This window comes from Heterodontus francisci, chromosome 1 (assembly GCF_036365525.1).
Source record: "Heterodontus francisci isolate sHetFra1 chromosome 1, sHetFra1.hap1, whole genome shotgun sequence".
NCBI classification, from domain to species: Eukaryota; Metazoa; Chordata; class Chondrichthyes; order Heterodontiformes; family Heterodontidae; genus Heterodontus; species Heterodontus francisci.
The window spans coordinates 200,642,620-200,669,988 of record NC_090371.1 but is presented as its reverse complement, the minus strand read 5'-3'; the positions used below and the strand labels follow the sequence as shown (position 1 = coordinate 200,669,988).

At 42.9% G+C, this 27,369-nt stretch overlaps 1 protein-coding gene across 2 annotated transcripts in view; it reads right to left on the bottom strand.

The window, feature by feature from the left end:
• Positions 1-27,369, bottom strand: part of sorcs2 (sortilin-related VPS10 domain containing receptor 2) — an 810,245-nt gene that overhangs the window by 241,205 nt on the left and 541,671 nt on the right. For both annotated transcript variants that reach the window (XM_068040075.1, XM_068040081.1), the window contains exons 4-5: positions 16,503-16,667; positions 5,099-5,172 (exon numbers count right to left, since the gene is read on the bottom strand). In XM_068040075.1, the coding sequence (XP_067896176.1) occupies positions 5,099-5,172; positions 16,503-16,667 (239 nt within the window). The remainder of the gene's footprint in view (positions 1-5,098; positions 5,173-16,502; positions 16,668-27,369) is intronic.

The following is a 27,369-nucleotide window of genomic DNA, read 5'->3' as shown; positions in this document are numbered from 1 at the left end:
TTATCCATTCACATTTAACTTTGTAGATATGTGGTGACAGCTATAACGTTCTTTTCTGTGGAGTTTTTAGGCTGCACAAATTTGAGAAATTTGCATGTACATTTCTTAAAAATCTATACTAAATGCTTCAATGCAAATCAGTACACCTGCTGATTTCATGCAGCTTCAGAAGTGTTGCTGTAAAATGCACTTCAAAATGAGGAAAAATGTGGTACTGGTAATGCTGCTAACCACAACATTCACAGCTGATCCAAACGAAGACACATTAGATGTAACTCTTTCTTGTCCCACCACCACCACCATACAATGAAATGAGCGGAGAAATTCAAACAAAGAAAGCTAAGAAGTTACTTGCATAATAAACACACATAATAAACAGAATTTCCTCTGGTGTTCTCCCAATCAGCTGCTGTAATTTGGGCGAAAATCAATGGCCACTTGATTTATATGTCCATCTGGAATTTCTGCTGATCTTCTATCGAAGTTTTACTGTGGCCGATTGGGAGAATCCCCCAGAAAATTTCCAACCATAGTCTCGAAGTGATCACTTTCCCATAAACTCCCAGGAAAAAAAATCCCATCAGACAGATACATTCAACTTCATTCCCAAATAGATGCTGATGTCCATTACTGTTCAATAATTCAGTTCATTCTGGCTTCGTATCCCAGTACTGTTAGTTCACTGAAGATAGCATATGGTCAGCTTTAGGCTAGTTTTTTTTTATATATAGAAATTCTTAAAAGTAACAGGGCCATTATGATATAAGCAGAATTTGCAAAGTACAATGAATGAATGCTGCAAGATAACCTAACAAAGAACTGGCCCTTTTCTGAATTTAACTGCAAAGTCAACATATACATATCGGGCTGAACTGTAGGGGACTTCAACTACCCTAATACAGACTGGGGAAAAAAGTGTAAAGGGCAAGGAGGGTGAAGAATTCCTAAATGTGTGGAAGAGAACTTCTTTAATCAGTATGTTTCCAGCCCAATGAGGAATGAAACAGTGCTGGATCTAGTTCTAGGGTAAGTTGAGTGTGTTTCAGTGGGAGAACATCTGGGTAATAGATTTAAAGTAGTTACGGAATTGGACAAAGAACAATCAAAAGTAGAAATACTCAACTGAAAGATAGACACTTTCAGTGACTCTCGCACAGGTGGACTAGAAACAAAGATTGGCCCAAAAAATGATAAATGTGAGGACTTCAAGGTAGAGGTAGTTGGGGTATAGCAAAGCATATTCCCATAAGGAGGAAAGAAACGGCATCCAAAGCTGGAGCTCCCTGGATGACAAAGGAAATAGAGGTTAAAATGAAACAGAAAAAAGTTTAAAAAGGAAGTTCATGACCAATATAGGCAGGTATAGGGAATGTGGTAGGGAATATGGGATTACTGTAGGGTTAGTATAAATGGGTGGTTGATGGTCGGCACAGACTCGGTGGGCCGAAGGGCCTGTTTCAGTGCTGTATCTCTAAATAAAATAAAAAATAAAATAAAATATCAGAATATGTAGAAAACCAGGTAAAATACAGAGGGTGCTGGGGAAATTGAAAGTGCATCAAAGAAGGACAAAGAATGAGTATGAGAAAAAATTAGCAGGTAACATAACACGAAACCCATAAATCAATTACAAAGATGTAAAAGGATAGTTAAACAATGGTAGGGCCGATTAAGGACAAAAGGGAATCTTCTTGTGGAGGCAGAGGGTATGACTGAGGTACTGAATGAGTAAGAGGATGAAGCTAAGGTCACAGTAGAGGAGGAGTGATTAGAGATACTGGATAGGATAAAAATAGATAGAAAGGTGGTATTAAATAGATTTTTATCAGTCAAACAAGTCATCTGGTCCAGATGGGATGCATCCTAGGTTGCTGAGGGAAGCTAGGGTGGAGATAACAGAAGCTCTGACCACAATCTTTCAATCCACCTTGGATATGGGAATGGTGTTGGAGAACTGGAGGATTACAAACGTTACACTCATATTCAAAAATGAGAGAGGGATGCACCTGGTAAATGCAGGTCAGTCAGTCAGTGGAAAAATTACTTGACACCAAAACTACCTCACTTGGAAAAACATGGGTTAATAAGAGACAGGTAGCACAGGTTTGTTAAAGGCAAATTGGGCACAATTTTCCCAGGCAAGGAGAGGTAGGTTTGGGTGTGTGCGAGGACTTAAACCCCCTGAAAGTAACATTGGCTTGGGAGCCTGACATCATCCGACCCACTTGAGGCTTTCACCCAGGCAGGTTAGAAGGGGAGTGGAGAATCCTCGTGCAGCTGTCAGGTAAGTAATTAAAATAGTCAAATAGCTCATTAAGTTGTGTTTTAACCAAGGATTCTGGTTTTAACAGCCAGCAGACCTATTTCCTGAGCTGTCAGCAACTTGCCAGGGTCACACAGGTGAGTGGACAGTAGGGTATAACCGGGGATAAACCTGGAAGACAGATAAAATGTGAGACCTGCTGCCTCATTATAATATTTAAATAAACAATCCACCTCCTGGGACTGGGTTGGTTGGCTGTTCCCTATCCTGCCTCAGTTAAAACTGGAAATGGGTAGGTTGGAAGGAAGGTTGGGTTTGGGTTTGAGTTCTTTTAAATTTTCACAGCCCACATGACCCAAACCCAACAGTTTTGGGAGTTAAAATTTCCTGATATGATTCTATAATTGTTAGGCAGGTTTGTGCTGTGGTGCAGAATAAATATGCATGGTAAGCATTCAAACAACTCTAAGGTAGTCTGAGTGCAAGGAAAACCTTTACGGCATGCATACTTGGCAAATCTGCTTGGTATAAGGTCAATATAAGGGCGGCACAGTGGTTAGCACCGCAGCCTCACAGCTCCAGCGACCCGGGTTCAATTCTGGGTACTGCCTGTGTGGAGTTTGCAAGTTCTCCCCGTGTCTGCGTGGGTTTCCTCCGGGTGCTCCGGTTTCCTCCCACATGCCAAAGACTTGCAGGTTGATAGGTTAATTGGCCATTATAAATTGCCCCTAGTATAGGTAGGTGGTAGGGAAATACATAGGGACAGGTGAGGATGTGGTAGGAATATGGGATTAGTGTAGGATTAGTATAAATGGGTGGTTGATGGTCGGCACAGACTCAGTGGGCCGAAGGGCCTGTTTCAGTGCTGTATCTCTAAAACTAAAAAAACTAATGCCGGCAACTTGAATTTTGGCTGAGATCTCTAAACTCCTCCTACATTTTCAGCCTGAAATAACATCAGCAATGACCATCACCTGTGCCCATATACTCAGTTCAATTTACCTGTGCAGATAGTGCCAAATAGGGCAATCCTCCTCTAATTCTCTTTTCCCCAGCAGCAGTTCTACTGATGCATTGTCCATTCAAAGGGCTCATGGACACCTCTGCTCCATTGTGGCAATAAATTTTACAGTAGTTGTGCTTTTATTGATGAAAACAGCACCCTCCTTTCAACTGCTGCTGTAAGCCTTTAACTCCTAACAGCAGTGTCAGACATTTCCAAAACGCCAAGCTCCCAATGGCTGGCATATTACACACCATGAGCATGATCAGCAGGCATAATTAAGTCTGACCCCAGAAAATTCAGTGAAGTCAAGTATACGCAAAACCAGCAGATGCCACTCTTGCTGGACTTAATTCCCGCTTGATCTATGAAAATTGCGGAAAATCCACACTCCTGTTATGTGTAATATCTTTCTTTATGTTTGTAACATTTGTTGGACATGGATTGTACCTAAAGAATTATCAAGAATGCCTTTTACACAGCAAACCTGCAAAAAAACTCTTTGAATAGTTAATACTGAGGGACCGAATAATTTATTGCAAATGGAAAGTCTAAATGTTGCCTTCCTTTATCCAAAAGGATAAACAGTAAAAACCGGTCTGTTATTTCACAGATACAACACTTCTGTGTCTTTTATAAAAAGACACTTCACTTTCTGGAGACATAGTCCACCATTACATCATATAGATAGTATATAATGCATTCTGCTTTATGAAATTATAATCCTCTTATATTCACTATGTATGACAGGTAAGAATTTGTTAAAAAAGCAGTAATGCGTTTAGAGGTTCAGATTCCTTCTGAAGCCCTAACCAAGAATCACAAGCCTTTACTTTCATCAGATCCTGATATTTAAGTCATGGAAGGTCACTTGTGCTCGTATTATCCTTTATAATAACCTGACAGAATCTGAGCAAATGGTTTCAATTGATTAAGGACCAGTTGCTTTTAGAACATGGAATCTGAAAATCTGCAGGTCCAACATCCCAGTCTAAGTATTGGGATGCACCTGCTGGGATCCTCCAAACTGAACTGATTTGAGTACCAATAACGGGCACCTAAATCATTATACATTTCAAGCACTTTTACAAGGGCAACAAAAGGAATATATTTTTGGGAGCATTTTGTCGAGGCCCAGTATATTACTTGAGCCTCATGTGGATCACACCTAAGCCCCTCCATCTCCTGTCACCTGATCTCTCAATGATTGCCCAGCGAATCCCAGGTCAGTACTGAAGAAACTCCCATCCTGGCAGTCCCCTCCACCCAGTGACATCCACCCCATGGAAGCGACCACATTTGGGGAGGACCCCAAACAAGCAAAGTGGAAAGTTAATGCAGAGGTCATATCCAGGTCCTAGCCAACTTCATTATCCTTCCTCCACATGCTTGTCCAAATTACTGCGAGTGCATGTCAGAAAATGCATAGATTTTCAGTCATAAAGTTTATAGAAATAGGCCATTTCAGCTATCAGGTCTGCCCTTTATTCCTTTCCATCAGTAGGCACAATCACAGACAACAACAGACAGCAGACTTCTATAACTGAATTATGTGCGTTAAACAAAAGTGCTTATGTACCATTTGCTTTGAAGTTCAATCATACTAGGTCATATTTCAGTTTAGCAGAGTAACGTACTCATTATCTATTATAATATATTTTGTAAAATGTTACATGAAAATAAAATCTCAAGGATTCAGCAACAAAGAAACACAGATTACTTCCAATAGAGTGTTCAGATACACTGAATAAGATACTATGTTTCAGGATATTCAATGTCTTCGCACAAAGAAATAGGAAATTGTATCTTCAGATAAAAAATGTGATTCTCACCAATAAAATCGCTCCTTTGTCACTCGTTCCTGCAATAATTCCCATTTCTTTCCAAGGTCAATAGAATAATACAGCTGGAAAACAGAACAGATTTATTTTATCAGGTTTCAATAAAATAATTGCATAACAATACATGTTGGTACTGTGCACTACATATTGATAACTGAAACTAATATGTCCTTTGACACGGAGAGCTCCTCTTTGTATCATGTGTCACCTTTAGCTTTAATCCACTTGCTGGTTTTGTAGACAGACTTTTCCCATGAAAGGCAGTGAGGGCTTCTTTATCAAATGTGGTCTGATATTCTGTGTTCCACAGTGTCACTGTCAAAGTTGAACTCGGATGAGTGAACAGCACAAATGGTGGAAAATTAGGGCATTTTGTGATCACAAATACATAGAGATTGCACTGTGGGAAGTCAAAGCTGTACACACACTGGGCGAATTTTACTGGCCCCCGGACATTGGGGGTCGTGGCAAGGGGGCCGGAAAATGCCTTCGGGAAAGGCCCGCCAGAGGCCTCGACGCCGGGAAGACCCTGCACCATATTACTGCCAGGGGCGAGGCCTCGTGGTGCTCCCCCACCCTCCCGTGCCGCTCGGCAATGGGAGCAGGAGTTTAATATTTAAATTAATGACCTACTTGCTCCTGTTGGCCGTCCCGCTGCCATATTCAAGCCAGTTGCTGGGATTCCCATACCTTCAGATCTCTGACCAGAGCGGGACACTGGTGAGGAGGGGGGAGGAGTTAAGTTTTCAGGGTGGGGGGAGGGGAGCAGAGTTAAACCTTTTTGATTTGTTTAGGGGGTGATGGGAAGGGATAACGTTCAAAGTTTAGAAACTTTGGGGGGTTGGGGCAGAAGGTTGGGACCGCAAGATAAGTTTTTTTGGTGGGGGTAGGGCAAGTAATAATTTGTTTTGTCATTGGGGGAGTGGGAGAGAATAATGAAACTTTAATGAAGTTTTTCATTTTTAATTTATACTTCCCATAACTTTAAAAATTTAAATGAATTGGAAGGGCTTAAAGCCCTTTAAAAATGACGCCAGATACTGTTGCCGGGGACGGAGCGCCTGCCCCCTCCACGTCATCGGGGGGCAGTCCGCCCCGGCCATGTAAATGAGCCGTCGCGCTAAATATCACGGCAGTTCCACGAGTAAATCTCGCACGTACACCCCACCATTTTTTGAAGATCGTTACCCACTATTTTTCATGATGCACATCCTGCGAATATCACTCCTCACTGGAAATGTGGCTTTGGGGAATCACTCAGAAGTGCCTTTATTGAATCATCATTTCTAGTCCTTCCATTTAAGTACAAACAAAATACATCCTGTATGCAATTTCTTTATCCTCTGATTTTGCACATTGGAATTTAAACCTTCAAATACCACAAATGGATTTCGGCACTTCCAGTCTCCACTGGATGCTTCAGATTAGACTTATTTAGAGGCCCTTTTCAATAATTGACATATAAATGTCTCAAAGATCTTTCAGAAACAGATACTTTTTAAAAAACCTTGCTCGCCTCTCAAAAATAGACATGATGAAGAAATGGAAAGAAGAAACAAGTTTAAACATTTTCCTTTTTAAAAAAAAAATGGAAAATAAGTTAGGAATGATAGGATAAGTGATAAAAATTGCAGGCCAGATGGGAAAGACAAGGTAACAGGGAGAAATAGGGATGATATAGCAAGCAAAGTTAAAGTTAAATGTTTACTAATTTTGGATTAAAATTTTAGGCAGCATGAGAGAAGATTTCCACTTCCCTGCACCTGCAGAACAGGGCCACTTAACTTCAGAACTTATTACAGCCTTGATCCAAACATGGACCAAAGAGCTGAATTCCAGAGGTTAGATAAGAGTGACTGCCCTTGACATCAAGGCAACATTTGACCGAGTGTGGCATCAAGACACCCTAGTAAAATTGAAGTCAGTGGAATCGGGGAAAACTCTCTGCTGATTGGAGTCATACCTAGTACAAAGGAAGATGGTTGTGGTTGTTGGAGGTCAATCATCTCAGTCCCAGGACATCACTGCAGGAGTTTGTCAGGGTACTGTCCTGGGCCCAACCATCTTCAGTGGCTTCATCAATGACCTTCCCTCCATCATAAGGTCAGAAGTGGGGATGTTAGCTGATGATTGCATAATGTTCAGTACCATTAACAGCTCCTCAGACATTGAAGCAGTTCATAGCAGCATGCAGCAGGACCTGGACAACATTCAGGCTTGGGCTGATAAGTTGCAAGTAGCATTCGTGCCATACAAGTGGCAGGCGATGACCATCTCCAACGAGAGAATCTAACCACCTCTGCTTGACATTCAATGACATTACCATCGCTGAATCCCCCACTATCAACATTCTGGGGATCACCACTGACCAGAAATGTAATTAACTGGACCAACCACATAAATACTGTGGCTACAAGAGCGAGTGAGAGGCTGGGAATTCTGCAGCAAGTAACTCACCATCTACAAGGCACAAGTCAGGAGTGTTTTGGAATACTCTCTACTTGCCTGGATGGGTGCAACTCCAACAACACTCAAGAAGCTCGACACTATTCAGAACAAAGCAACCTGCTTAATCGGCACTCCATCCACCACCTTAAATAGTCACTCCTTCCACCACTGGCGCACAGCGTGTACTATGTACAAGAGATAGTGGTGTAGTGGTAATGTCACTGGCTTAGTAATCCAGAGACCCAGGCTAATGCGCTGGGAACACAGGTTCAAATCCCACCATGGCAGCTGGTGGAATTTAAATTCAATTTTTTAAGAAAAAAAATCTGGAATTGAAATCTAGTCTTAGTAATGCTGCCATGAAACTATCGTCGATTGTCATAAAAACCCATCTGGTTCACTAATGTCCTTTAGGGAAGGAAATCTACTGTCCTTACCTGGTCTGGCCTACATGTGACTCCAGAAACACAGCAATGTGGTTGACTCTTAACTGCCCTCTGACATGACCCAGCAAGCCACTCAGTTCAATGGCAATTAAGGATGGGCAACAAATGTTGGCCTTGCCAGCAACGCGACATCCCATGAAAGAATTTTTAAAAATGCACTGCAACAACTCGCCAAGGCTCCTTCGACAGCACCTTCCAAACTCACAACTTCTACCAAATAGAAGAACAAGGGCAGCACATGTATGGCAACACCACCTGCCAGTTCTTCTCCAAGTCACATACCATCCTGACTTGGAAATATATTGCCATTTCCTTCACTGTCACTGTGTCAATATCCTGGAACTCCCTCTCCAACAGTACTACCTACACCACATAGACTGCAACAGTTCAAGAAGGCAGCTCACCACCAACTTCTCAAAGGCAAGTGGGGATGGGCCATAAAGGCTGGCCTTCCCAGTGATGCTCACATCCCATGAATGAATAAAAAAAAAGTTTCCAGGACAGTACAGAATGAGATGATGCAAAGACTCACTGGGGATGAAACTGAACTTTGCTAGGAAGGTGAAATAGGTTCATAGTGAATCAGCAGCCCATTTTACACATGCCCAGAGTTCCAATGAGGTCAATGTGTGATGCTGTTTGGGGTTATCAAGTAAGCAAATGATCAGATGCAGCTGCGATAACCCCTTCAATTAAGGCTGTGTTTGCTGACAACGCAACCACTAGGTGGTGCAGTACTTGCACATGCGCAAATAAAGCCTCATGCACTGAAACGTCACTGTCTGTGACATTTTTGGCAGCTGCCAACAGCAAAGATGACGCTGCTCAATTTATCACAAAAACGAAAACAAATGAAACCAAAATGACCAAAGTGGCTGTAATCGCAGCCTCCATCCCACCCCCAACAGTACCCTGCTCCCTCTTGCCATTGCGCTTCTCTTCGCCGCTGCCTCCCACACCCGTCCGCTCGCCGCTTGCTCCCCGCCTTGGCCGCACGCTCCAATCGCTCCCCACATCGCACGCCCCCCACAACCTGTGGGCCCTCGCTCATGCCCTCGCCGCTTCTTCCCCTCTACTCTGCCACTGCTCTCCGCTCCCTCCCGCTTCTGGTCCCCGCTCCTGCTCCCCGCAACAGGTTGTTTAATGAATTTTATTGATGATTATTTCAGGACACAAACCCAAATTTTAAACCAGGGAGCATTTTAAAAACAGATTTCTAACATTTTGGAATTTGGAACTGATAAAGCTTGTGTTCAGCAGAGAGCTGCTTCTATGTTATAATAAGAGCCAAATCCACAACTTGAACCAGCATCACTTCAATGGGTTTTGTGCCGATATAAAACAACTAGTTTGGTTTTTCGCCTAGCTGTTGTTTCATAAACCTAAATCCAATGGACATTTTGTTTTAATATGAAAATTTTAAATGGATCTGGCTGGAAATGGAATCTTTGGGCATTACTGAGTTTGTGAAACACACTGGGACCTCTCCAGTCTCTACCAGACCAAGGCAGCACTTCCTGGATAGCTGCATGTGCGGGATTGTGTGTGCAATTCAACAGAATCCGTGGCCTCGCCACTTCTTCCTCCTCAGCCGCTTGCTCCCCACTCTCTCCCGCTCGCAGTCTCTCTCCCGTCCCCTGCCTATCTTGTCACTCTCTCTCTTCCCCGCTTCCCCTGTGCGGGGAGCAGAAGCAGGAGGGAACGGGAAGCAGAAGCAGAGCAGAGGGGAGGAATCAGCAAGGCCGTGAGCGAGGCCCCACAGGTCAGGGGTGGGGGGGGGGGGGGGGGGGGGGGGGGTGGTGGTAAGCAGCCTAGTGGGGAGAAGTGGCGAGGCCGGGAGCAACGAGCGATGAATGATGTTTTTGCATGCATGTGTAAATTAGTCCCGGCAAGCTGGGTGCTGATGTAGGCTGCGCATGTGCAGCACCATACTGACAGCAAGAGTCTGTTCTGCACAACTGCAAAGCTGAGAGCGCTCTGATGATGCCGGCGCCGGACTGCGTTGTCAGGAGTCACTTTATTCAATTAAACTAACATTCTCACTCGCCTCACCCTGCCTGGATAAAGTACTGGAGGGCAGCTGGTGCCCGCGAAACTGTGCTCTAGCAAGTCAGTGCATCCAGGAAAGATCAGGAAATTTGGCTATGAGAAAAAAATTGCCATGAAAACAGAGACTCCTGCATTCAGAAAATGCCACAAATACATGTGTGTTTGTCAATGTTCTCTGACTCTTTTGGGGCTAAATTGGAAACGGCAGAAAAGCACACGGGGATTGCCTGTTGGACATAATGCAGGAAGGAGCTGTCTTTGTGCTGCCTGCTTGTTTACATGATCTCTCTGTGTAGCCAGTACTAAGTGCAATGTTGGTTGGCTGCACATATCAGCAGAGGGCCCAAAATTGATTTGCTAGCACTTTTGAAAGCTACCCTGCACCTCTTCAAGAGATGGTGCATTGTGGCCAGTACTGGGAGACCTGTGGGAACTGCATCTGACCTGGGAAAGACAGCAGAATGGATGAACATGGGAAACAGTGGGCAACCAGGTTTTTCAACGCTGCACTGGAGGTCTTGGCAGAAGAGGGAGAAAGGAGGAGAGATGTCTTGTATCTATCGAGGGTCAGGAGATCCTCCGGACACATGGTGAAGAAGCATTTGGTGCAGACCGCTGTGGAGGTCAAGCTGAGGAATCTAGACCCAAGGACCTGGATGCGATGTCACAAGAATTTTAATGACCTCACACAACTGGTCAAGATCAGTGAATTCATCTTCAAGTGACATATCCACGACTAGCCTCATCCACTGCTCAAATCATCACACCCCCCCTCACTCAACTACCAGCAATCCGTATCAAATCATCATTCATGCCGAACATTCGTAGCTTCACCTCACCTTCACACGCTCAGCACTGCTGTAAGCCTCATACCCACATATCAGAGCTTGCACACACTGCCAGCTATTTACCCATGACATCACCCAAATATACTGCACTCATTGACATACTTTCCTTCTCTTGCAGGACAAGGTGGCACACAACCGAAAGCAGCAGGAACTAACCAACGGGGAAGAGGCATGCCTGCATGCTCGAAGACCCCTTGGAAGAGACAGTGTTGGCCATTATCAGAACAGCCGTTGCCAAGAACGTGGCCAGCAGTGGGACTGAAACCATTGAAGATGACTGTATCCTCATACCAAATCTTCATTTTCTCACATCCCACTTCCACCTCATCCACAATCTTCTCTTACTTTCAAGTTGCAGATGTGTAAGCCTGCATCTCTTACATTCCTCATCACCGCCTCCCCCCCCACCCCCCCACCCCTTGTGTCTTTTTTATTTCAGATACTTAAGAAGTGCAACCTGGCTAGGCAATGGATGAACACCAAGAAGAGAGTGATAATGAAGACACATTGTCACTTGATTTCATACTCGCAGCCGGCAACTCAGATACTGTGCGTATATTAGAGGAGAGCTTAGAGGCAGTACATGGTGACACATTGGACACAAGTGCGCTGCAGCCAGGGTAGGGGGCAAGGATAGCACAGGTGTCAGCTCGCTGAAGGGCGAGGTCGCAAGCGGGTTCTGCTGCCGAGGACCCAGATGAGGATATTGATGAGCCAGGGTACAGAAGGCGGCTAATGGGTGTACGTGTTATGGTATATAGGTATAATAGGCTTAAGTAGGTATCATTTAGATATAGTTAATATATTATACCTTCTAGAATTAAAGACTGAATAAATGGTTAGTTTTCAAGACTCACTGACATTCCCTTTAAGAAGGTAGAGTTAAAAATTTCAAGCTCTTTCAAGATCCCTGTTATGAACCAGAAACAAGTTGGGGAATCCATTTGTGTCTCTATTGTCAGGGACTTGGAAGATAAACACACACATTGAAATATCCTGTGTGACATCAGTATGAAGTAGCAATAAACTTAATGTGCTGAATTTTATGCCGCCCCAGTGGGTCAGATGGTGGCATGGCCTACCCGGCCTGCTCCCACCTCCAGTCAACTTTACGGCAGTCGGGCTGGGTGGAGGGGGGGGGGGAAACGGCCTCCCCGCCCGAGGCCAATCAAAACCCTTAAGTGGCCAGTTAAGGACCCTCGTTTGCCTCCACGGGTATTTTACCCATGGCAAATGGACCTGCTGAGGACTCGAAAGGCCGCCCAGCGATAACTGCCAGCCTTTCCATGCCCCGGGGAGTGGGCTATGGCAGTTGGGTATAGGGTGCCCGATTGAGGGCCGCCCCCGCCTCCCAACCCACCCCCGGGACCCAAGACGCCCCGCCCCCCCCCCTCAAACAACCACTCCAGCATCACCAGGGAAGGACCGATCTCCCTGGTGAGGCATTCCCAACTTACCTTCACTCCTGTCTCCATCTGGTCAGCTAGGCTGCAGTCCCAGCAGTAGCCACCGCGCCCGGTGGCGCTGCTGGGACTAAGAGCTGTCGGCCCGATGATTGGCCGACAGCTCGCTGAGGCGGGACCTCCTCCCTCAAGCAGGTGGAAGTCCCGCCTCGGAACAATTAAAGCCAATTAAACTTTTACGTCGGTGGCGAATTCCCATCCGCCCAAGGTAAAAATCCAGCTCAATTAGTTTATGGGGTTGTTGATGCAGACAGATTGGCTCAAAAGGTTGCTTTAAGGTACCATAAAAAAGGCAATTAGGATAATAAAACAATAATTGGAATGGACTTATAGGAACAAGAGGTCAAGTAAACACAATTATAAACATTTTGACCAGATAAATGCTCACAACTTCAAGAACATGAGATTTCATACTACCAAATATGGATCTTGAAAGCAAGAAAAAAACACACAGAAAGGTAACATTTATATGCTAAAAGGTCATAAGGCACCTTAGAAACAGTAGAAACATGAGAGTTTTTGAAGCAAAGATTAGAAGTGTTGAATTCCTCAAACAATACTTCTCACCCTGTGCCTTTCTCGGGGAATTTGAGGTAAACGTTTACTTTAAATTTTGATGGATATTCTAAGATATTTTGCTGTGACATTAGCAAGGTTAAACTTTTGGATTCTATGTTAGAAATAAGATTATGTGTTACATCTCTTAGTAATATTTGATATTGTGATATACTTATCTACTTAGAAGAGTTGTGTGTTAAATTCTTTAATAAATATATAAAAGTTAATAAATCGTTTCATGTAGTATTCTGTATACAACTACAAGAACCCCCTCCCTGTGTCTCTTTAAGTGGAGAGATACGTATTGAGAAGAGTTTCCCAGACCCTTATAATATCTGGGATATGTATGACTTAGCCATAATTATTTTAAAATAGGCTATCCGAAAGATGGTAATATTCTCTGTTAGTTTTCTTTCTTTGAGGGAAAGCTGGTTCAATTCTTTGGACCAAAATAAGTGTCTATAAGAATTTGTCTGGTTTGAACTTAATTAAGGGAGATTCACAGGGATGCACTCCTGATTTGGTTTAGTCCCTATAAGGGGTTAAAGTCCATACACATCAAAATGCTTGGTACATTGGGATGCGTGCCAGAAAGACTGTGATCAATGTCAAGGAGCATGGAGGAGGGAGGAGTGCAGCACCAACTTGGCAGAGGGCTTTGCAAAGAGCTTGGAGCTCTCCTTTTCCAGCACGGAAGTGGGGGCCAACTCCATCAGCACACTTGTGGACCTACCATGATGTAGCAGCTGATGGCCGATGTCTCAGCTGCTAATGCAGCACAAGCAGAAGCCACCCAGTGCCTCAGATTGAAATCATGCAAAGTCAGTTTGCTGCCATGCAAGTTAGACTGTTCTCATGTAAGCTCAGACTGCTGCCATCATGGCTGTGGATCCAGTGTTCAAAGCGTCCTGCAACAGATTACGAGGATTGCTGAGGCACTGCCCCAGGTGCCATTGGTTCCATGGAACAGGAGCCTGCTGTCCTCTCAGGAAGACAGCACTGGTTCTCCCACCAATTCCACTTCATCTGTACCCTTCCTGTTGCCAGCCAGCCTAGATTGCTGCTGCCCGTGTGAGATGGTGCAGTCTGAAGATAGATCTTCTTGGCCCGAGCTGCTCAAGGTCGGCCTCCAAGGCCATCTGCACTCTCCTCCATTGTAGCCATTGACGTAGCACTGCGTAGGAGCACTAGGACAGGCAAAGGCACATGGAAGGCAGGTACAAAGGGAATGCACAGGGTGACTATTGAATTTTGTATGCAATACGACAAGATTTCATTTATAAATTTGGTATGGAATTTCTTTTTGTGGTGTCTTTTATTTTTGTACTGTGACTAAGTGGACAATGACTAAGAGGTCAGTGACAGTGGAAAGGTAAGGAGTGTGGGATTGTTGGTGAATAGGGAATTGGGTATGCAATAATAAAAACAGAAAGTGCTGGAAAAACTCATCTGTGGAGAGAGAAGCAGAGTTAACGTTTCAGGTCAGTGACCTTTCATCAGAAAGGGTTTACAGTTACTGGTATCACGCTCAAATGAATTCTTCATGTACAGCCCAGGCAGAAAGGGGCTGTCTAGGTTGCAACCTTCCTTTCTCTTCCTTCTACCCCTCCTACTCAAGCTCCTGCTCCTCAGATTCTTGCCTGATATCTGGTGGCAAGGACTGTCCCCACATGATGGCATGATTGTGCAGCATTGTGCAGCATACAATCCACAAATCTTGAGACCCACTCAGCTGAATATTGCAAGTCTCCTCCAGAGTAGTCCAGGCAGTGGAATTATCGTTTCAGCATATCAATGGTCTAGTTTATCATATTATATCTGGCAGTATGACTCTCATTGTATGCAAGCTGCACTTGTGTGCATGGGTTGTGAATTGCAGTCATGAGCCATATTGTCAGAGGGTAGCTACTGTCGCCCAGTAGCCACCTTTTGGTTTGTCATGGTGGCTAAAATGCAGCTGGCATAGTGGACTGTTGCAGAATGAAGGCATAATGGCTGCGGCCAGGATGCCAGATATCGACCTGCATGATTCGTTGCCTATGGTCACACACCACCTGGACGTTGAGGGAGTGGAATCTCTTTGGGTTTCAGTACATGGCAGAATTGGCATGCCATGCTCACAAAACAAAGTGCAGGTCATTAATGGCACCCTACAACATGGTCAAGCCTGCAATCCTAGCGAAGCTGCATGCTGACTCTTGCTTCCCTCTGTAGAGAGAATGAAATTAATTTAGCTCTCTTTGAATAAAGAGCCTCAGTGGCCTCCCTTAGACAACAGTGGATGGCAAACTGTGAGATATTGCTAATATCTCCAGCAACAGCCTGGAAGGAGCCAAATGCATAAACATTAACAGCCACAGTCACCTTCACAGCCACTGGCAATGGAGTCCTTGCCCTGCTCTAAGGTTGAAGTTGTGGCTGCAGAAGTTGGCAGATTTCAGTGAGGACCTCCGAGTGAAGCGCAAACGTCTCACATATTGTTCCTCGCTGAGGTTCAGGGAGAAGAATTGCTCCCTGAACACCTTGGGTGGACATGGCCTCCTGCTCAGAACCCTTCTCTCCCTCCTCCTCCCTCTTCCAGCGGCATTACACACACACACACTGGGCCTCACAAATGATCAGTGGGAGCAGAGTATCAGAGAATTTCATTGGATTAATAGCAGGAGACTCAGGTTTTCTGTAATGCACACTATGACAACCTTTGTTCAGCAAGCACTGCGTAAGTTAAAAACAAAAGATTTGTTGAGAAAAGAGGAACATGCAATGACGTGACTGTGTCATCACATCTCAGCATCTGCTGCTGAGAAAAAATGACGTTTGCTTGCAGCTGAAAACTAAATTAAAGTAAATACATTAGACTTTGGTACAAAAGGAACCCTGTGGTAGCTGCTGCTACAGAAACTGTCTTAAGTGGCAATAAATAAGCAGAATTTACAGAAAAGGCTGTTCACCGTGCTGGAACTAAGCTATAACTTCTCAACTTAGGAAACAATATCTTTTTGCAATAAATGTAAGCACGTCAAGAGTGCAGACAAATAAAGATTCCATGCAGCGATGGGACTCTCAATACTATAGTTCCTTCTGGCTGTTTAATAAAAGTTTAATTTGTCACTTTTCTCCACCCACCCCCATGTAACTTGGCACTGAGCTCCCAGCTCTAGGGGTCGAGAGTTAGGTTTGCCCATTCTGGTTGAACACATTCCTGGAGGTTTCATCACATGACCTTTTGCCATCAATCACCTAGTCCCCACACTGCCACCACTGGTCACCAGGCACTTCCAATCTTGCAGAGCACCAACTCCTCAGGCCAATTTAGAAACAGAATCTTTATTATTTGATTGGATGCTTCTTGACTATCAAACAACCTTTTACTCACATCGCCAATATTTTATAACCGATAAATGAAAATGTTTAAAGAAAATGGGGGGGAAAAAACCACACATTTTTAATACTTTCAGCAATGCCCTGGAGATTAATCTTTAATTTCTGGAGACTCCAGGACAATCCTAGATGGTAACCCTAGTGAGTGCTTGTGCTGCTTTTGCACTAGAGCAGAAAGGATTCATTGTACGGCCACACTTACCCGACTCTCCTTGCTGTACACGAGCAATTTATCTTCTTCTTTTGGGTGAAAAACCAACGCGTCGAGAGAGAAGAAAATCTGCTGCTTTTGAAAGTTGGCTCCCTCGTCTGTGCTCACAAAGAGGCTCTGATCACGATCATTCATCGATGAACTGACAAGGATTATCTTAAATAAACAGAAAATAGATAGTATTTTGTGTCAGTAAAAACTGTGTCTAGAGTAAAGGGGTAATTTTCCAACGTTATATGGTCAACGGGGAGCCTCAGCACTGGAGCTGCATATTGGAAATTGGCTATGCACTGTGCCTGATTTTCTAACCATTACTGCCAGCAACATATTCGCAGCACACAACTGAATTTCAAATATGTGCTACCAGAGGGCAAGGCTCCATACCAGAATTACAATGTTGAAAAACCGACCTATGTAGCACAGCACATAAGAATATAATAACAAGGTGCTTTCCCTAAATTGAAGGCATCATGGATTAAGAGAATGTCAGAAGGCCAGGAACATATCAGAGAATCATAGAATGGTTACAGCACAGAAGGAGGCCATGAATCTTTCCTGCACCCTCTCTAATGCCTTCACATCCTTCCTGAAGTGTGGTGCCCAGAACTGGACACAATACTCCAGTTGAGGCTGTACCAGTGTTTTATACAGGTTTATCATAACTTCCTGTGACCCTATTTAAAAGCCCAGGATCTATATGCTTTATTAACTGCTTTCTCAACCCGCCCTGCCACCTCCAATGATTTATGCACGTATACCCGCAGATTCCTCTGCTCCTGCACCCACTTTAGAATTGTACCTTTATTTTATATTTCCTCTCTTCATTCTTCCTACCAAAATTAATCACTTCACACTTCTCGCCATTAAATTTCATCTGCCACTTGTCTGCTCATTCCACCAGCCTATGTCCTTTTGAAGTTTACCACTATCCTCACAGTTCACAATCCTTCCAAGTTTTGTGTCATCCACAAATTTTGAAATTGTGCCCGGTACACCCAAGTCTAGGACACAGAACAGAAACAACAACAATTTGCATTTATACAGTACCTTTACCATAGTCAAACATCCCAAGATGCTTCCTAGGAGCGATTATCAAACAAAATTTGGCACTGAGTCACATAAAGAAATATTTGTACAAGCAACCAAAAGTTTGGTCAAAGCGGTAAGTTTTAAGGAGCATCCTAAAGGAGGAGATAGAGGTAATGAGACAGAGAGGTTTAGGGAGGGAATTCTAGAGCTTAGGGCCTTGGCAGCTGAAATGGAGCAAAGAAAATCGGGGATGCACAAAAAGCCAGAACTGGGGGAGTGCAGGTAACTCAGAAAGTTGTTGGGCTGGAGGAGGTCACAGAAATAGGGAGCGTCCAGGCCTTGCAAAGATTTGAAAGCAAGGATGGAAATTTTAAAATGGAGGCATTGCCAGAATGGGAGTCCATGTAGGTCAGCGAGCAAAGGGGTGAAGTGTGAATAGGGCTTGGTGTGAGTTAGGAAATGGACAGCAGAGTTTTTGATGAGCTCAAGATTACTGAGGGTGGAAGGTGGGGTGCCTGCTAGAAGTGCATTGAAATAGGCAAGATTAGAGGTAACCAAAGATAGCACTGCATTTGAGTGAATAATGTGTTAAGATTTAAGTTTTGATTTAAGTTTGTGACCTCACTTTTCTCTTTCATGAGTCTACTTAAGTCAAGAAATACCCTGGATAAGAGAATGGACAGTCGCTCTGTTCCCAGACTTATATCAATGCAATTCCAAAACCATCGTTAGGAGGGAGACCAAGTTGGCCTGAGTAACTCTCTCTCTGCCCGATTTTAACCAATTCAAAAGCTACCCACTTGCCCAGTGTTAAAATTAGGCCATCTTTCTTTCTCACCCTACGTGGGAAAGAGATGGCACAGTGCTCATTAAATTCTAAAACTGGTACAGCTGAAATTGGGAGCTCAGTTTGAGGGGATTTGTAAGCTTGAGCCTCAGTACTCCATAAGAAGTGATCAGGAGGTTTTAAACAGACCAAGGGAGTTGCCCCAAATGCAGCAAGTTTGCTGGCAATGTACATGTGTGAACATTGACCGAACAGCACTGGGCTCACCTTTGATAAGGACAGGACTGGGCTCACATTTTGCTCATGGCAAGACTGGGCTCACGTTTTGATCTTGATTGGGCTCACAGTTTGTTCATGGCAGGATTGGGCTCACGTTTTGATCCTGACAGGATTGGCTCACGCTTTGATCTTGATTGGGCTCACTTTTGATAAGGACAGGATTGGGCTCATGATTGAGGTCCTCCCAAAACTGAATAGTCTGCTAAAAGTCACTATCCGGGGTCAGACACTGATTGGGCATGTGAGGGAGGTACCAGAGGGCTACTGGTGCTGGTCAAACCATACCTCAGAAAAAGGCAACATCTTCAGGACACAACAGAAGAATGGAGGTGAATATATTGATTTAATCTGCAGTAAATAAAATATCCTGAAGTTTCCGTAGAGTGGAGGACTGCTAACATTGTACCACTGTTTAAAAAGGGAGCGAGGGATAGACCGAATAATTACAGGCCAATCAGTCTAACCTCAGTAGCGGGCAAATTATTGGAATCAATTCTGAGAGACAGGAAAGACTGTCACTTAGAAGGACACAGATTAATCAAGGACAGCCAGCATGGATTTGTTAAGGAAAGATCTGGCTGACCAACTTAATCGAATTTTGTGAAGTAACAAGGAAGATAGACGAGGGTGGTGCAGTTGATGTGGTCTACATGGATTTTAGCAAGGCTTTTGACAAGGTCCCACATGGCAGACTGGTTAAAAAAAATCCCATGGGATTCAGGGAAATGTAGCAAGGTGGATACAAAATTGGCTCAGTGGCAGGAGACAAAGGGTAATTGTTGACGGGTGTTTTTGCGACTGGACGGCTGTTTCCAATGCCGTTCCGCAGGACTCAATACTGGGTCCCCTGCTTTTTGTGGTATATATTAACAATTTGGAAGTAAATGTGGGGGGCGTGATCAAGAAGTTTGCAGACGACACAAAGATTGGCTGTGTGGCAGATAGCGAGGAGGATAGCTGTAGGCTGCAGGAAGATATTGATGGTCTGGTCGGATGGGCAGAAAAGTGGCAAATGGAATTCAACCCATTGGTGTGAGAAGTGTGAGGTGATGCATTTGGGGAGGCCAAACAAGGCAAAGGAATACATGATTAATGGTAACAAACTGAGAAGTGTAGAAAAGTGAGGGACCTTGGAGTGAATGTCTACAGATCCCTGAAGGTAGCAGGACTGGTCCATAAAGTGCTTAAGAAGGCATATGGAGTCCTTTCCTTTGTTAGCTGAGTTATAGAATATAAGAGCAGGGAGGATATGCTGGAACTGTATAAATCATTGGTTAGGCCACAACTTGAGTACTGTGTGCAGTTCTGGTCACCTCATTACAGAAAGGATGTAATTGCAGAAGGCTGAGGGGAGATCTGATTGAAATGTACAAAAGTTTGAGGGGCCTGGATAGAGTGGAGGTGAAGGGCCTATTTACCTTAGCAAAGAGGTCAGTGACTAGGGGGCATAGATTTAAAGTGATTGGTAGAAAGATTAGAGGGGAGATGAGGAAAAGTTTTTTCACCCAGAGGGTGGTGTGGGTCTGGAACTCACTGCCTGAAAGGGTAGTTGAGGCAAAAACACTCATCGATTTAAAAGGTGTCTGGATGAGCACCTCAGCACCTCAAGTGCTGTAATCCACAGGGATATGGACCAAATGCTGGCTGGTGGGATTAGAATTGGTGGATCGTTTTTCGGCCAGCACAGACACGATGGGCCAAGTGGCCTCTTTCTGTGGCGTAAACTTTCTATGATTCTACCAATCTCCCACCACAACTTTAGAAGATGATTTTGCCAACTTTCTTCCAAAGTCACGGTGAGATTTGGAGAATCTCTGTGAAAATTTCAGGCTATTTTATTTACTGCAGATTACTTCGAAGTAAAAAATCAAAATGCCAAAGAGCGAGAATAGCCTTGATAACACCAGGTGGGGATTTCTTCCCAGTCTCCAGTTTCAAATATCAGGGAATCGTTTTTTTCCAAAAAAAAGTAAAAACTAAATTTGGGATGATTTGAATATATCGCAAAATGGCCGTTCTATTTTCTACAGAAGTTCCACAGCACAAAGTGTTACTGAAATGAACATTTTCCCATCTGTGCTGCAATGCCTTAGGTATCTCTCTTTATATCTGGTGTGAGACCATTTCACTGGTACTGATCAGAAACACCCGCCCGCTCCTCCAGTATAATTTACAATTAAACAAACAGCTTTGACAGGATTCTGAAGTGCTAGTTCAGGTTATTAAAAGCACTCAATGTAGCCTGCATTCTGAAAGAGCCTTGAGTTATCTGTTGTATTAATCTTATTGACAAATTACTCATCTGAGACAATGCCCTTTAAACAAAAGCAAACAGAATCTGCTCTGTAAAAGCGCAACTATCCATATGGAATACTAATTCGACAAATCTACTCAGTAATTTATTGTGCATTAAGTAGTGTATTGTGAAAAGTGCAATTTGCTACCCAGCTCAGAGGAATATCTTTCACATACTGAAATCTGCACGAATTCATCAGTTCATTTACAGCATTCTCTCTAAGGGCTTCAGTCTGTACAAAATATGAAGACTGCATATAGTCTTGAGTGTGGTTAGAAATGTAATTAATCTTAAATTAATGCATTTCGGCACCTCCAGAACTCCATAGACCTACAAATTACAGGCTGTTTGTTTCATTTAACTCTTTGAAAGGGATTAACATCTTATTTAATATTCACAATGGACATGAAAGGTCCAATCTGAATTCACTGTCGATGATCACAGCAGGTACTGTGAATTCTTACTGAGAGTTTTCCTGCCTATATTATCTTCATGAGTTCTACTTGTTACTATAATGTGACCCAGGTGAGAAGATAGGATGGCCTTGAACTCCAAAGATAATGATGGCACTCCATAACTGACAGAGATAGGGAGGTGTCATTCAATCAGATGGGAACAGCCAATTTTTCCCTCTCCCTGAACTGATCTAATTAACAGGCAAAGAAATGCACTGACCAAAGCAAGTGTCAAACACCTGACTTAAACCTCTCACTTTCTGCACACACTGTTGAGATTAGATGCACATTGTTTCAAATGTATTCCATATAATGAACACATAGCATTATATAAATATTTCCTGTGCTGATGGGAGCAGGCCAAATAAATTCAGCACAAGCTTGAGTTCATTACCCACCATCATTCAGAAATCAGTCAGGGAAATGCATGCTAATTTTAACAGGGGCCATAATACAAATTGAGCCCAGATGGAACAGTTATGTTTAATCACGGGGAAGTCAGCAGAGACTATTCAAAGCATGGCAATGATGAACTACAAGCATAACAAAAACTTTTCCCCCATGGCAGGATATTAAAATTATAGCATTACAAGCTTACATAGGAAGTTGCCATTATAACTGTGGACAAAGGAATTAATGGTGAAACATAAGGACAGAAAGCACATGCAGATGAATAGCTTTTAATATAGGATAGCTATTTATTTGAAGGCAAGCTTTTGTCCTGTTTCAATCACTCTGAACTTATTTTGGGTATACTTGTGGTATTCATTTGATAGCAGAACATACACCTGGAAAAAAATCTGATTGCTACCATGTATACTAAATCAGCTAATTCTTGATGGTAAGTTCTATTCATTAATTTTAAGTTTTCCTAAGCTAACATACTGTGAATATTCTAACAGTGAAGTAATAAAATCAGTGAACAGCAAATTAATGTAAATATATAGCCCCAGCTGTGCAGGTGTGAGATACTGCCTGACACATTGTTGAACACATTCTAAATGACTTAATTTCAACAGAAGGAACTGAAGCAAACAAATAGTACTGTAAGCACAAACGTTGCATGCCTGACAACAGAAATTAAGCACACCAAAACGTATCCTCAAAGAAAGTAAAAACATTAGGTAACCCTGGGAGACTCTTTACTTTTGGTGCCAGTCATAGCTTGTTAGATAGGTTTTGTGAATGTGTATGCTGGAAACTGGATTCAGATAGCCTATGTTAATTATTATAAAGCTAGAAAAGAGAATGGATCACTGACTGAAACAAGCAAGGATGTATTAGAACTGTATTGTAGTCCTTTACCATGCTGACTTCTTCAAATGGAATTTATCCTGATAGAAATCTCAAATCATAAAAATACAGCATGGAAGTCCGGAAAAGAAGAATTTTTAAACCTTCTAGCCAATCAAGGTTTACATATTTCTAACAGATAACCAGCAGTTACTATTCTGTAGCATGTTCCAGGAAATCTTACTTTTATAACATTAACTGATAAGATGCAGAACAATTAAGAGTTTAAAAGGGAACAACACTCTGGGACATTGTAGGAGTATTTGACTTTTGCTTAAGTCTTGGGATTGGCGAGGATGATGTAAAACCCTGGTCAGATGAGCAACAGCTAGCTGGTTCATCTGCAAGATACATACATTGCCTGAGTATGTGCTTTGTCAGTAAGGGGCTAGAGTTGCGCTTGCAGCCCCATCAACCAGAATATTTCCTCTCAGTAGCTGTTAAATTAAACTATCCCTTCCCAGTCTTTCAAAGGGGCATTTTTCACTGAAGGTACAATAGGCATCAAAATGGTCAAAAGCCATCACATGATCTTTTTTGCTAATAAACACACAAAGCACTTAATCCAGATTATGTTTTTACATATATCACAATTCATTTCTTCAGTTGAACTCTAATCTTCTTATGCACACATGCACAGTAACAAAAGATGCAACCTATTTAGTAAAAATAACATTTTACACATCATGCATAGACCAAAAATCTTAGGTTTTGTTGCAGAATTTAATCAACTATAAGGATTTCAACTACAGTTCCTGACACAGAAACCTCTATTAAGAGTCCTGGTAAAGCCTTATGACAACCAAATCTTAGTATACTCCTTTTATTCTGGAATGTGTATTTTATACAAATATTTATAAAACAATTTGCATTCATATGGAACCTTTAAGGTAGAAAAACACCCCAAAGCATTTCACAGAGGCAGTCTCAATAAAACTGACACCAGGCCAAAGAAGGAGCTTTTAGGCTGAGTGACAGGGGTAATGGGTTAGGGTTAATGAATAGTCTAGGTTAGGATACAGGCAGCAGGATTTCAGATGAGCTGAAATGGAGATGGGATGCCAGCCAGAAAATCATTGTAGTAGTCCGGCCTGGAGGTGAATAAAGGTATGGCATTTCATTGGCTGGTATCTGGTCCCTCCCCTTGCATTACATCCAAATATCTCCCACCATATCTTATTACTTTTAACTGGTACACTGCAGTTAAATATACCTTTAAATATATGTCCAGCACAGCTGTAAACATTTTGAATATACAAGAATAACCATGCAAGATTCCATTAATTATACTGAGCAGAAATTAAATCAATATTTGATCTAAAAATATTTCCACAATTTAGAAATTGTTTTTATTTCAAAAGAAAGGCAAATCTCAGGCTGGTCTCTTTTTTTAACCTGCATGCTTAAAAGGCATGGACTTTCGAGGGTCTTATCATGGATATTACATTACAAATTCACATTGCTATTAATTTGCACAATGTTTGTACTGACTTTGACACTGAACCATTATTAAACATTTTGCTGTAAGTTTTTTTTAAGAGCAATGTGCAGAATTATTTAAGGCAACAGCAATCGAGAGTTATGAAACAGGTCAGCATATTAGGTCCTTTCACCTCAGTACCTGGGTTTGAATCCATTTCAGACTAGTGCAAATCTCCTCTGCTTTCTGCTGGTTGCAAAGGTCCTATGGGAAATGGCTTTAAGCAGCCTTAATTTAGTCCTCATAGAAAATGTGAGTGCAAAGCACAAAACCACTTTCAACCTAACACTTAAATGTCAATCTCATCAGGGGATATGGATCAAAGGCAGGAAAATGGAGTTGAGACACAGATCTACAATGATATAACTGAATGGTGGAACAGGCTAAAGGGGCTGAATGGCATAATGTTTCTACGTTTCATTCAGATAGGACACAACTATTTATTTATAAAAATACTTTAGGTTCCCTTTTATGTTTAGTGCTAATATATTCTTACACTCTCTTTTTGCCCTTCTAACTCCCTTTTTAGATCTCCTCTGTACTTTCTGTATTCAGCTTGGTTCTCTACTATACCTGATATTCGTTATAAACATCCTTTTTCTGGTTCATTTTAATCTCTATCTTTAGTCATCCAGGGAGCTCTAGTTTTGGATGGCCTTCCTTTACTTCCTGTGGGAATGTATCAACTCTGTACCTAAACCATTTCCTCCTTAAAGGCCTCCCATTGTTCAATTACTGTTTTGCCTACCAATTTTTGATTCTGACCCTTCTGAGTAAGATCCATTTTTAACTTACTTAGCTGTCCTCCAGTTAAGTATTTTTATAGTTGATTGTTACTTTCCCGTTTCCATAACTATGCTAAACCTAATGATTGTCTGATCACCGTTCACTAAATGTTCCCTCACTTAAATATGCTTCACTTACCCTACTTCTTTCCCCAGAACTAGATCAATGATTTATTATGTTGTAAGAGCACTGACCATGAAAGTATTTGTAAGAAGTCACTGCATTGAATGGTACATTAGTTGTTTGGAGAAAGGCACCTAGATGAAGCAATGTATATGAATGCTTGTGTGGGTGCGTTCTGTAAAAGACTCAAATCATTGCTGTGGGAAGGAGAAGATCTTGTCTACTCTATACAGTACTCAGAAGCTGCAACTGGATGGAACGAAGGCAAACAGAGGTCACAGCAAATCACCCAGTTGGCATCAGAAGCAGGTTGGCACAAATCCATGCTACAGCCAGCTTAAGCTGAAGGAGATATTTTTCAATGACTCAAGCTTTGTTTCCATGAGTCGTTGTTTACAGTGTTTGAAGAAAACTGACCAGCCTTCTAGCATCTGTGGAAAGAGAAGCAGAGTTAACATTTCGGGTCAGTGACCCTTCTTCTGAACGCCCGAAATGTTAACTCTGCTTCTCTTTCCACAGATGCTGCCAGACCTGCTGAGTGATTCCAGCATTTCTTGTTTTTATTTCAGAGTTCCAGCATCCGCAGTATTTTGCTTTTATTATATGACCAGCCTTCTAGTTGCATTTGGGAAGTTCGTGTTCGGGGCTGCCATAATCCCTTTCCTCACGGGATATAGAGCTGCTATTGAAGAGACTGACTTGATGACAAAGTCTCTCTTCTCTGAGGCCAAAGAATTTCAACTTCGCCCACCCACCCACCCACTTGCCCACACATGCACAAAGAACAGTAATCCTAATTTTAAGGAATTCAACCTTTTATCCAGAGTATTCTTGAACACGAATCAGGCATTCATGTTTTATTTTTGAAATATGCAGATTCACATGAAAAAATGATGCATGTTTGAGAAAAACAGACACATTCTCATAGATCATAAGAACATAAGAAGTAGGAGCAGGAATAGACTGCATGGCCTCTTCAGCCTGCTCCTCCATTCAATATGATCATGTCTGATCTTTTGCCTCAGCTCCACTTTCCTGCCCACTCCCCATTCGCATTATCCCCTGATTCCCTCAGAGACCAAAAAGCTGTCCATCTCAGCTGTAAATATACTCAATGACGGAGCATCCACAACCCTCTGGGTAGACAATTCCAAAGATTAGCAACCCTCGAAGTGAAAAACATTTCTCCTCATCTCAGTCCTAAAGGATCAACCCCTTATCCTGAAACTATGTCCCTGGGTTCTAGACTCCCCAGCCAGGGGAAACAACCTCACAATGTACTTAAGCCCCATCAGAATCGATTACACACGGCTGGCCATTCAAATGGATTCAGATTTTGTAACAAAGTTAAGTCAAAGCAAATTATATAGACCAGCCCATATATCAACCCAGTAGGGATCAATAATCCATAACAATGTGCTGTAGTTGCCAAGTGCCAGGAAATGACCATCTCAAACAAGAGAGAATCTAACCATCTCACCCTGACATTCAACGGCAATCCCATTACTGAATCCCCCATCATCAACATCATGGGGGTTACCATGGACCAGAAACTGAACTGGACCAGCCATATAAATACTGTAGCTACAAGAGCAAGTCAGAGGCTGGGAATTCTGCAGCGAGTAACTCACCTCCTGACTCCCCAAAACCTGTCCACCATCTACAAGGCACAAGCCATGAATGTGGTGGAATACTCTCCACTTGCCTGGATGGGCGCAGTTCCAACAACGTTCAAGAAGCTTGGCACCATCCAGGAAAAAGCAGCCCACTTGATCGGCACCCCTTCCACCACCACAAACATTCACTCCCTCCACTAGGCTCCTTTGACAGCACTTTCCAAATCCAAGACCTGTACCACCTAGACGGATAAGGGCAGAAGATGCATGGGAACACCACCACCTGCAAGTTTCCCTCCAAGTCACTCACCTCCCTGATTTGAAACTATATCGTCGTTCCTTCACTATCACTGGGTCAAAATCCTGGAATTTGCTGCCGAACAGCACCGTGTGTAGCTGCAAAGCAAAGGCTGCAGTGGTTCAAGAAGATGGCTCACTACCACCTTCTCAAGGGCAATTAGAGATTGGCAATAAATAATGGCCTTGCCAGCGATGCCCACATCCCATGAACGAATAATAAAATTTCCTTGTGAATGTAGCAATGACAGTTCCTTCTTGTGCTGACAAAAAACTATTTCCATTCTTCATTCAATTCATAGAATTATGGAATGGTTACAGCACAGAAGGAGGCCATTTGGCCCATCATGTCCATGCCAGCTCTCTGAAAGAGCAACTCGCCTAGTCCCACTCGCCTACCTTTTCCCCATAGCCCTA